Genomic DNA, 12,065 nt, shown 5'->3' with positions numbered 1-12,065 from the left:
GTGTGATGCTGGGACCTAACGGGTCCCACTTAGTCTAGTTTTATGATGAATATATCCTTTTAATTACTTTAGTTCTTAATATGAATTATTTTTATTACTTCCAGTTATTTAGCCTAGTTTAGAGATACAGCGCGGAAGCAGGCCCTTCAGCCCACCGAGTCCCCGCCGACCATCGATCCCGGCAAACTAAAGTGTCTTTGGAGTGTGGGAGGAAACCGGAGTACCCAGAGAAAACCCACGCAGGTCACGGGGAGAAAGTACAGAGTCCGTACAGACAGCACCCGTAGTCAGGATCGTACCCGGGTCTTGGGCGCTGTAAAGGGACTGTCCCACTTGATTTTCTCGCCGACTCTCTGTACCCGTCAATAGTCGCAGCAGTAGGCCAATAATTTTCAACATGTTGAAAATCAAGCGGCGACCAGAAAAAGGACGACCAAAAAGGCGTCACCACGACCATACAGGCGACATGTCGTGAGTAGTTGCCCAAAAAATCGTGCCTTTTTCTGGTCGCCACTGGATTTTCAACGATGAAAATTTTTGGCGACCTGCTGCGACAATGACGGGTGCCAGCAGTCGCCAAAAAAAATTGCGTAAGTGGGACAGGCCCTTCAGGCAACAACACTACCGCTGCGCCACCGTGCTGCCCCATATTGTGTCTTGACGTGGGGGAAATTTACAAATGTCCTTACAACATTGAAGAAAGCTATTTCAGCTCATGGAATCAAAGCTGAATTCCCGAGTAACCCCATTCTCTCGCTGATTTTCTCTATAACCAGTGCTTTATTGTTTTCTCTACTTTTGAGGTTTTAAAATTTGAAGCTCTGGTTTGTGTAATTGTACGATCCCAACTTTACTGTAACATAAGAACATTTTAAAGGAAAAGAATGAAAATAAATGAATGCTGATGGATAATGATATGTGCCGGTATAAACTAGTTTTTCATGTTTTTAAAGTTGTTGATTTTATACATTGCGGTTATTTGTTTATTAAATTAGAAGTTGTTTGGTCACAAAATTGGAGTGGTGCAGTGGTAGAGTTGCTGATTACAGTCAGAGACCTGAGTATGATCCTGACTGTGGGTGCTGTCTGTGTGGAGTTTGTACGTCCTCTCTGTGACTGCGTGGGTTTTCTCCAGGTGCTCCGGGTTCCTCCCACACTCCAAAGACATGCAGATTTGTGGGTTAATTGGCTTCTGTAAATTGTCCCTAATGTGTTGGATAGAACTAGTGTATGGATGATCACAGGTTGACGCGGACTTGGTGGGTCGGTGCCTGTTTCCACGCTGTAACTAAACTCAGCACATAAGATGGGGGTATGTTGATGGAAAAGAATAGTTGACTAATGTGGCATTCTTTTTAATTGTTCTATGCTGGCACCTTTCTGTCAAATAAAAACATTGCCTATCACTATAAGGTAGACAAAAAAGTGGGAGAAACTCAGCGGGTGAGGCAGCATCTATCTAGCAAAGGAATAGGTGACGTTTCGGGTCAAGACCCTTCTTCAGAGCCTATAACTATGCTCACCAAGTTCTTGTCACGAGCGACAATTTACAATGGGCAATTATTCTGGTAACCTGCACATTTCTGAGATGTGTCCGAACATGCACACTCCACACAGATAGCACTGGAGGTCAGAATTAAACATGAATCACTGGGATTGATAAGCAGTATCCGTTCCACGCGTGTGTTGCTTGAAACTCTGATGGACATAACTTTAGTGGTAATTTTGATAACAGAAATATAGGGGAGTAGGACTACTGGACTGCTTCAATAAGAGGTAGCACAAACATGACACGGTGAATGGTTTGTGACAATGACGATAGCTGACCTTTGGGTATTAATTTCCCAGACATTAACATTAATGTTGTAGGAAGGAACCACAGATTCTGGTTCAAACTGAAGTTAGACACAAAATGCTGGAGTAACTCAGCGGGACAGGCAGCATCTCTGGAGAGAAGGAATGGGTGACGTTTCGGGTCGAGACCCTTCAGACTGCCAAACGCCCTTTATTTACATTAATGTCTGGCTCATTGTATTTCGTTCTGTTTCTCAGTGCAAACTTGCCCTTCTGTGAAAGCAATGATTACCTCAGGCGTTGATTTTAATCTTCCACCTATTGCAATCCAGACCAGTGCATGAATGCCTCGTTCTTCACTTTGTCCTTCCTGTTTACTGGTTAAGTTAAATATTTCTTTATTTTGCAATTCTATTCTAATGCGGTGCTTTTGTGCTTTTTTCATCAGTTATGCGAAAGGAGATTTGGACATTTCGTACGTAACCTCTAGAATAGCCGGTGAGTCAGCGATCCTTTCAGTTTCAGTGACTAATTGTTTCATTAACTTCTTCCAACAATAGAATTTACTTTAACCACAAAATCTAACCTTTAACTGAGAGTTACTTGTTCATGACCCAGACTCAATGTATGTCTGGTGTATTCCAATAAACATTTATTGAACTTTTCAAGGTTATATATTCAGGAAACAACAGAGTGTCATACAGCTGTATTCACTGGAATATAGAAGGATGAGAGGGACTCTTATAGAAACATATACAAATATTATGGGATTGGACAGGCTAGATGCAGGAAACATGTTCCCGATGTTGGGGGATGTCCAGAACCAGGGTCCACAGTTTAAGAATAAGTCGTAGGCCATTTAGGACTGAGATGAGGAAAAACATTTTCATCCAGAGAGTTGGGAATTTGTGGAATTCTCTGCCTCAGAAGGCAGTGGAGGCCGATTTACTGGATGCATTCAAAAGAGAGTTAGAGAGAGCTCTTAGGGCTAGCGGAATCAAGGGATGCGGGGAGAAGGCAGGAACGGGGTACTGATTGTGGATGATCAGCCATGATCACATTGAATGGCGGTGCTGGCTCGAAGGGCCGAACGGCCTACTCCTGCACCTATTGTCTATGTATCTATGTAAGCACGGAAACAGGCCCTTCGGCCCAACTAGCTCATGCCGACGGAGATGCCCCATGTACACTAGTCCCACCTGCCTGCATTTGGCCCATATTCCTCAAAAACCTTTTCTATCCATGTGCTTGTTGGGACGTCAAGCTCTCCCAAAATTTGATATTCTGGATATTATGTGGTGAACTCTGCCCGGTCCATCACGGGTACTAACCTCCCCGCCATCAAAGGGATCTATAAAGGCGCTGTCTCAAAAAGACAGCCAGCATCATCAAGGACCTATGCAACCCAGACAATGCTCTCACTTCATTCCTACCCTCAGGAAGAAGGAAAATGAGTCTAAAAACTGTAAGATCTAGGAGTGGCTGCTTCCCAACAACCATCAGACTATTGAACACTAAGGACTCCAACTAAACTCTGAACTACGAGCTGCCTAGGTTCCACGATAGACTTTGGGCCTTGTTTTGTTTCTGCGTAATGTTGTTTCTTTAATTTATTGAACTTTTTAATGTTGTTTGTTATATTATCTATTGTACTGTAATTGCAATCCTGTTATTCCGCTGCTGCAAGTAAGAATTTTATTGTCCGTTTCGGGAAGGATGAAGATAAAACCTCCTGACTCTTGAAGCAAATACTTCCACTTATCAGTGTGTTGCAATAACTCCGATTGACGTTGGAAGTTAAATCTGAAGTCTCGATGAGATCGCTTCCATTTTTTCGCGATTCATGAAATGTTGATCTAACATGAGCCGCAAGCATTTATCGAGCAAGGTTTTCAAGAATGATCCCAGGGATGAGTGGGTTAACATACGATGGGGCATTTGATGGCACTGGGCCTGTACTCGCCGGTGTTTAGAAGGATGAAGGGTGGTGAATCTGTGGAATTCATTGCCACAGAAGGCTGTGGAGGCCAAGTCAATGGATATTTTTAAGGCAGAGATAGATAGATTCATGATTAGTACGGGTGTCAGGGGTTATGGAGAGAAGGTAGGAGAATGGGGTTCGAAGGGAGAGATCGATCAGCCACGATAGAATGGGGGGGTACACTTGATGGGCCGAATGGCCTAATTCTACTCCTGTCACATGATCTTATGATGAGGGGGAATCTCGTTGAAACTTTCTGAATAGTGAAAGGCTTGGATGGAGTGGATGTGGAGAGGATGTTTCCACTAATGGGAGAGCCTGGGACAAGAGGTCATAGCCTCTGAATTAATGAATGTTTCTTTAGGGAGAAGATGGGGGGGAATTTCTTTAGTCAGAGGATGGTGAATCTGTGTAATTCTTTGACTCAGAAGGCTGTGGAGGCAAAGTCAGTGAATATTTTTAAGGTAGAGATAGATAGATTCTTGATTAATACGGGTGTCAGAGGTTATGGGGGGGAAGGCAGGAGAATGGGGTTAGGGGGGGAGAGATAAATCAGCCATGATTGAATGGCAGAGTAGACTTGATGGGCCGAATGGCCTAATTCTGCTCCTATCACTTATGCCCTCATGCCCATTTGAGAAAAACTTTGGGGAAAATGCTTCTGAAAACATACAATTATTGCAATTAAAATTTGGCAAAGCTGCCATCAGTGGGTGATTTACAGCAAGTATATTCTGAACAATCTCAAAAGAAAATGGAGCAGTAATTATAGAGTCGACATTCTAATTACAATTTTTGCATAAATGTTTTCCACAGAGGATAATATGGCCACCATGGAGTGCTAGTCAGTAATGTGATTAATAAGTTCTGGTGTCATTTAAATCATTTGTAATTCACAAGCCCTGCAGTTTGGTGCCAAGTATTTGTAAAATGTCTCAACTTTTCCCACAGTTATGTCGTTTCCAGCTGAGGGTGTGGAGTCGGCCATCAAGAATAACATTGAAGATGTCAGGTTGTTTCTAGATTCCCGGCATCCAGGTCATTATGCTGTTTATAATCTCTCTCAGCGCTCGTACAGATCATCCAGATTCCATAACAGGGTATGTGTCATAAATGTGAATGCAAATGATTATGAATATGATTAAAGTGTGTGTAGGAAGGAACTGCAGATGCTGGTTTAAACCGAAGATAGACACAAAATGCTGGAGTAAAAGACCTGTCCCACGGTACGTCGGAGCTCGGGGACGTCTCTTAGAGGCTCGTAACGCTAACGGCAGGTAATCGGGAAGACTCGCTAACGGCAGGTAAGCTTGGGAAGACTCGTGAAGATTTTTCAACATGTTGAAAAATGTCCACGAGAGCCCCGAGTACCGACGAGCGGCCATTACCATAAATCTCCAAGTTTGAATCAGGGCAGACTCGGGAGAGCTCTTGGAATGAACTCGTACCGTGGGACAGGGGTTTTACTCAGCGGGACAGGCTGCATCTCTGGAGAGAAGGAATGGGTGACGTCACCCATTCCTTCTCTCCAGAGATGCTGCCTGTCCCGATGAGTTACTCCAGCATTTTGTGTCTATCTTCGAGCAAATTTAAAGTTGCCTTCCTCCCTTGGTGGCAGACAAAAATGCTGGAGGAACTCAGCAGGTGAGGCAGCATCTATGGAGCGAAGGAAATAGGCAACGTTTTGGGTCGAGACCCTTGGCTGTGGGGTTTTCTTTATATTTTGTTGCTCAAGTTAATGAATAATAGAACAATGGACTAGCTGCACGTTGAAAAATTTTCAACACTTGGCGGCTAAATCCTATCCACTGACCTGTTGTGGGCATCCCTGGTGGTGGGAGGAGAGAAAATGTACTTGTTACCCAAGATAGACACTAAAGTGCTGGAATAAGTCAGTGGAGGAAAAGGGTGGGTGACGTTTCCGATCGGGTCAGGCCCCTTCTGCAGCTTGGGAATGCAGAAGGATCCCGACCCGACCAGAAACATCACCCATCCTTTTTCTTTAGAGATGCTGCCTGACCCGCTGAGTTACTCCAGCACTTTGTGTCCATCTTTGGTATAAACCAGCGTCTGCCGTTCTTTGTTTCTGCTGCTAGTTATCCAACTTTTTTTTTCTGTATCCAACCTCAAAACCCCCACTTTTTTTTTTCTTCAATGATGCATCCATCAAATCTTTTGTGAATCAAAATTAAAATGACTGCTTATCGACAGGGTATGTGTAATGTAATGAATGCAAAGGAGAAATCTTTATAATTAAGAATTCTGTATCAGAATCTATGGACATAAAATATCTCAAATGTTGTTTTGGATTTGAATTAAATGGTATAATAGAAATGCAATTTTAATTCTTATCACAAATTCAGCCTGAAACCATTTCAGTGAATGTCCCCCTATTATAATCACTTCTGGATATCTATTGGCTCCCTGTTTAGAGAAAAAAATTGATATTTATGCCTTTGGTTTTATTAATAGGTTTACTGTTGCTTGCTCTTGAACTTGGAAACTGTTCTGTCGACCTTCGAGGGTATTAGCAGCGCAGATTATTTTGTGAAGGATTATTTGCTTTAATGTTGAAATTGAGGAGGGACTTGGGAGTGCTGGTGCAGGACTCCCAAAAAGCTAATTTGCAAGTCTAATCACTGGTAAGGAAGGCAAATTCAATGCTAGCATTTATATCAAGAGGACTGGAATACAAAAACAGTGATGTAATGCTGGAGCTCTGTAAGGCGCTGGTTAGGCCGCATTTGGAGTACTATGAGCAAATCTGGGCCCGATATCTGAGGACGGATGTGCTGGCTCTGGAGAGGGTCCAGAGGAGGTTTACAAGAATGATTCCAGGAAGGAGTGGGTGAGTCTATGATGAGCGTTTGACAGCACTGGGCCTGTACTCGCTGGAGTTTAGAGGGTTGAGTGGAGATTTCATTGAAACTTACAGAATAATGAAAGGCATAGATAGAATGGATGTGGAAAGGATGTTTCCACTGGTGGGAGAGTCTAAGACCAGAGGTCATAGCCTCAGAATTAAAGGGCGCTCTTTTAGAAAGAAGGTGAGGAGGAACTTCTTTAGTCAGAGGGTAGTTCATCTGTGGAACTCATTGCCACAGAGGGCTGTGGAGGCCAAGTCAGTGGATATATTTAAGGCAGAGATAGACAAATTCTTGATTAGAACTGGTGTCAAGTGTTATGGGGAGAAGGCAGGAAAATGGGATTAGGAGGCAGAGTTCAGCCATGATTGAATGGCAGAGTAAACACAATGGGCCAAATGGCCTAATTCTACTAAAACCTTGTGAGAAGGGAAGATTAACTCGCTTGTCTGGGTGTTTAAGAAGGAACTGCAGATGCTGGAAAAATCGAAGGTAGACAAAAATGCTGGAGAAACTCAGCGGTTGAGGCAGCATCTATGGAGCGAAGGAATAGGTGACGTTTCGGGTCGAGACCCTTCTTCAGACTTCTCTTGTCTGGGTTATTTGCTCTGCCTATGACAATGCTTTTAAAGCTTGCTGCACTAATAGGCATTGTCCAGTTTCATTTCATAAGGAACTGGATATCTCGTTGCACTGATGTGCAATGACAATAAAATATATTATTATTATTATTATTATTATTATTATTATTCTTATTATATTCTGTTATTAAAGTTTCAAATTCAAAAATCTTAAAAATTATATGTTGTAATTTTAATGAATATTTGCAGTGCTACCAACTGCGAAGAATCAATACAAGGAACTTTTATTCCTTAGCGATTTATGTCATTGTTTAACGCTGGAGCTTTCCTATCTTTTATACGCAATGATGGATCAAGAACATAAAAATGTTTATGAAGGACACGTATGTTCTTCGACGTTTTTGGTTGGGACTCTTCTTCAGTCTAAAGAAGGGTCCCAAAAGATAGGTTATTTTCTTGTTGTATGACTGCAGAAACCAAATTTCGAATGAACTTCATTAGAGGTTCAAATGTCAATAAACGGTATTGTATTGTCTGTACAGATATTCATAACATTCCAGCATATTCTCGTCTCGCCGCGCTTAGCTTTGCAGCTCCCTGTTGCATGCAGATTTCTCCCTAGTTGCAGGCTCAAACCATGGAGAAACTAACAGCTGGATGGAGCTGTGTATCCAGCAGAAGACGGGGAGGGAGTAGCTTCCATTACATCCGAAGGGAGGTGATGAGAGAGAACCCCCGCAGTCGGTCAGTCCACGGGGCAGGTGCTGCCAGTCCCCGGCAGTGGCCGAACTCACCACGCCAGCCAGGGGGCAGCCCTGACCCACTGAGTGTTGGCATCGCTTGCCCGAGCTCACCTGATGAATGCCAACTTGCACAGGCAGCCTCTACATACTGAGCCATGGGCATTTACTGCTGTGTGAGCACCAGTGGTCGACATGGATATGCACCAGGTACCCAGCACAACAGCACTGCCACCAAAACAACTCCATTTTAACCATCGTTTCCACTAGCTCTCAGTAAGATAGACACAAAGTGCTGGAGTAACTCAGAGGGTTAGGCAGCATCTATGCAGAAAAATTATAGGTGATATTTTGTGTTGAGAGCCTTCTGAAGAAGGGTCCCGATCCAAAATGTAACCTATCCTTTTTCTCCACAGATGCTGCTTGACCCGCTGAGTTACTCCAGCACTTTGTGCCGATCTTTGTTATAAACCAGCATATGGAGTTCTTTATTTCTTCGTGATGTAATCTTTGAATTACTCCACTAGCTTGTGCCTATCTTTGTTATAAACCAGCAACTAAGGTTAATTATTTCTACATATGAGATCTTTGAATTTCTGAACAAAGTTAATCTAACGTGGTGACATTTACATTCACTGCATGATATACTGCATGGTTTCAGTAAAGCACAGGAGTGGTTTGTTTAAAGCATTTTCTTTTTTCTTGTAATGCTAGGTTTCGGAATGCGGTTGGCCTACGAGACGTGCCCCAAGTCTGCAAAATCTGTACAACATTTGCAAGAATATGCACTTGTGGTTGAAGCAAGATCCAAAGAATATTTGTGTTGTCCATTGCCTTGTGAGTAGTACAAAACTTGTATTTGTGATGCATCATTTTTTGGCACATTGGCCTTCGCCAGTCAGCGTATTGAGCATAGAAGTTGGGAGGTCATGTTGCAGTTGTATAAGACATTGGTGAGGCCGCATTTAGAGTATTATGTTCAGTTCTGGGCACCATGTTATAGGGAGAGGCTGAGTAGGCTGGGACTCCTTGGAGCACAGGAGGATGAGGGGGTATCTTATAGAAGTGTATGAAATCATGAGAGGAATAGATCGGGTAGATGCACAGAGTCTCTTGCCCAGAGTAGGTGAATCGAGAATCAGAGGACATAGGTTTAAGGTAAAGGGGGAAAGATTTAATAGGAATCTGAGGGGTAACCTATTCACACAAAGGGTAGTTGGTGTACGGAACAAGCTGCCAGAGGAAGTAGTGGAGGCTGGGACTATCCCAACGTTGAAGAAACAATTGGACAGGTACATGGATAGGACAGGTTTGGAGTGATATGGGCCAAACGCAGGCAGATGGGACTAGTGTAGATGGATCATGTTGGTCGGTGTGGGCTAGTTGGGCCGAAGGGTCTGTTTCCACACTGTATCACGATCAGATCGTAAATTGTTTGTTGGAACAACACTACTTAAGAGGTGATTTTTATTAAGAAGTGTAAAAGGAATAGAAAATTGTTTTCATTCATTTCATTTGAGACAGGAGGACTTGGGCTCATATTGGTAAAGCTCAGACTGAAGGCTTGTCAGAAAAGGTTGTTCCTATAAACAGGTCTTGGATTGGGTGGGTTTGGAGCCAAAAAGCCTTGAATACATAGGAGACAATTGGATAATGGTTATGTTTTGGATTGATGAGCTGATATGGCTGTATAAATGTTTCCCAAATATTTTTTCACGGTTAAGAACAATTTAAACTAATCAGTGAAATATTTCTTTAAGAGCAGATTAAAAAATCTTTGATTTATCCATTATCATTTGTGGGACAGTGTTTTTTTCCGTAAAATCTGTGCTTGAAGGAGGAGAACAACATTCTGAATTGAGGGAGAAAGCAGATACACAGAGTTGGGTGTTTTTTACAAACATAAACTTTGTACGTTCTCCCCGTGACCTGCGTAGGTTTTTTCCCAGATCTTCGGTTTCCTCCCACACACCAAAAACGTACAGGTTTGTAGGTTAATTGGCTTGGTATAAGTGTAAATTGTCCCTAATGTGTGAAGGCTAGTGTTAATGTGCGGGGATCACTGGTCGGTGCAGACTCGGTGGGCCGAAGGGCCTGTATCGGTGCCTCCGTACCTCCCGTGAATGCGGAGATTGACGGATTCTTGATTGGTACAGATGTCAAGGGTTATGGGGAGAAGGCAGGAGAATGGGGTTGAGAGGGAAAGATAGACCAGCCATGATTGAATGGTAGAGTAGACTTGATGGGCCAAATGGCCTGCTTCTTCTCCTATGACTTATGTACATGAACGTATGATTGAAATCTTTCACCACAGGATGGCCGAGCAGCATCCGCAGTGGTAGTCTGTTCCTTCCTCTGCTTCTGCCGCCTCTTCACCACGGCTGAAGCTGCCGTGTACATGTTCAGTATGAAGAGGTCACCACCCGGTATCTGGGCTTCCCACAAAAGGTACGCACTTATAAAATTCATAATACAGGCACCTCACGTTTTGCACGGCAGTTACATTCTTGAAAAATCCGGCTTGTAATTCAAAAACCTGTAAATTAAACATATACGCCCTCTCCCATCAGGCAAGTATGAAACCGCACACATCCAAATTCAGGGACAGTTTTTTCCAGCAGCTATCGGGAAACAACCTTCTTGCCAATAATTAGAGAGCAGTCCTGAGCTACTATCTACCTCATTGTAGACCCTCGGATGATCTATGATCGGACTTTACTGAACTTTGCCTTGTAGTATCGTTATTCACGTAATTCCCTTTATCGTGTATCTGTACGCTGTGGATGGCTCGATTGTAATCATGTATTCTCTTTCCGTTGACTGGTTAGCACAAAAGAAAAGCTTTCCACTGCACCTCGGTACACGTGACAATGCACTAAACTCAAACTACGCTGCCTAGTGTACATTTGAGCGGGTCATTTAAAAAATACTAGTGTGTAAAATTGGGCTTTGGAATGAAACGAACAAGTGCGTTATTCCAAAAAGACGTAAATCAAACGCGCGTGAAGCGCGAGATGCCTTGTAAAGTTGACTTTGTAAAGAGGGTGTGACTGGTTGCAAGATGGTGTGCAACACAGAAGATCTTTATTCCCTGTGGCTATCAAACTGTACAACTCCTCCCCCTCCTGTCGTGGGGTAGACTGACTCGTTACTTTAGTTTTCCATTTCCTGTATCTTGTGTTTTATGACAGGTGGCAGACCAATTTCTCTCCTGGGATGAAGTTCTGTCATATTGTATTGTATCGACATTGACCAGGCATAGTTGAATGAAGGATTGCAGTTTGTTGTTATGTTGAAGAGGGCACAAGGTGGTTATCACTGTTGCACCAAGGGTGGGGCGGTGGAAAAAGGCAGAGAGTGAGGAAGGAATGTTGGTTTGAATTGCACTTATTTTAATGCAAGGGACCTGACGCGTTAAGGCAGATGACCTCAGGGCATGGATAGGTACGAGCGACTGGGACCGAAGGCTGGTTAAGAGAAGAGCAGGACTGGCACATCAAAGTTCCGGGGTACGGGTGCTTCAGGAGAGACAGAGGTGAGGATAAAAGAGGAGGGGGGGGGGGGGGGGCTGGTGGGGGGGGAGAGGTTGTGTTATTGTTTACGGAGGATGTCACGGCAGTGGTTCAAGGTGGCATTACAGATGGTTCGTCTAGTGAGGCTATATTGGTGGAGCTGAGGAACAAGAAAGGGATGGACACCTTGTCGGGGGTGTACTACAGACCCCCGAATAGTCAACGGGAATTAGAAGAGCAAACATGCCAGGAGATTGCAAACAGCTTAAGGTCAAATAAGGTTGTTGTAGTAGGGGATTTTAACTTTCCCAATATAGACTGGGAATATCATAGTGTAAAATGTTTAGACCGGGTGCAATTTGTCAAAAGTGTTCAGGAGAGTTTACTCCAGGAGTATGTAGAGGTCCCCATGTGTAAGAGGGCAACACTTGATCTAGTCTTTGGAAATTGGGAAGGGCGAGTGGATGAAGTGTTCGTGGAGGAGTTTTTTGGGACCAGTGATCACTATTCGATTAGGTTTAAGATAGTTATGGATAGGGACAGAGAGGGCCCACGTGTTAAAATGCTAAATTCGGGTAAGGCCAACGTTGGGG

At 43.5% G+C, this 12,065-nt stretch overlaps 1 protein-coding gene across 4 annotated transcripts in view; it reads left to right on the top strand.

The window, feature by feature from the left end:
• The window catches only part of gak (cyclin G associated kinase), a 129,732-nt gene that overhangs the window by 65,177 nt on the left and 52,490 nt on the right, over positions 1–12,065 (top strand). For all 4 annotated transcript variants that reach the window (XM_033018426.1, XM_033018425.1, XM_033018429.1 and 1 more), the window contains 4 exons: positions 2,243–2,292; positions 4,727–4,875; positions 8,675–8,797; positions 10,275–10,408. In XM_033018426.1, coding sequence (XP_032874317.1) covers positions 2,243–2,292; positions 4,727–4,875; positions 8,675–8,797; positions 10,275–10,408 — 456 coding nt within the window. The remainder of the gene's footprint in view (positions 1–2,242; positions 2,293–4,726; positions 4,876–8,674; positions 8,798–10,274; positions 10,409–12,065) is intronic.

This window comes from Amblyraja radiata, chromosome 3 (genome assembly GCF_010909765.2).
Source record: "Amblyraja radiata isolate CabotCenter1 chromosome 3, sAmbRad1.1.pri, whole genome shotgun sequence".
NCBI classification, from domain to species: domain Eukaryota; kingdom Metazoa; phylum Chordata; class Chondrichthyes; order Rajiformes; family Rajidae; genus Amblyraja; species Amblyraja radiata.
The sequence above is the reverse complement of the archived record's forward strand: the minus strand, read 5'-3'. Positions and strand labels throughout refer to the sequence as shown.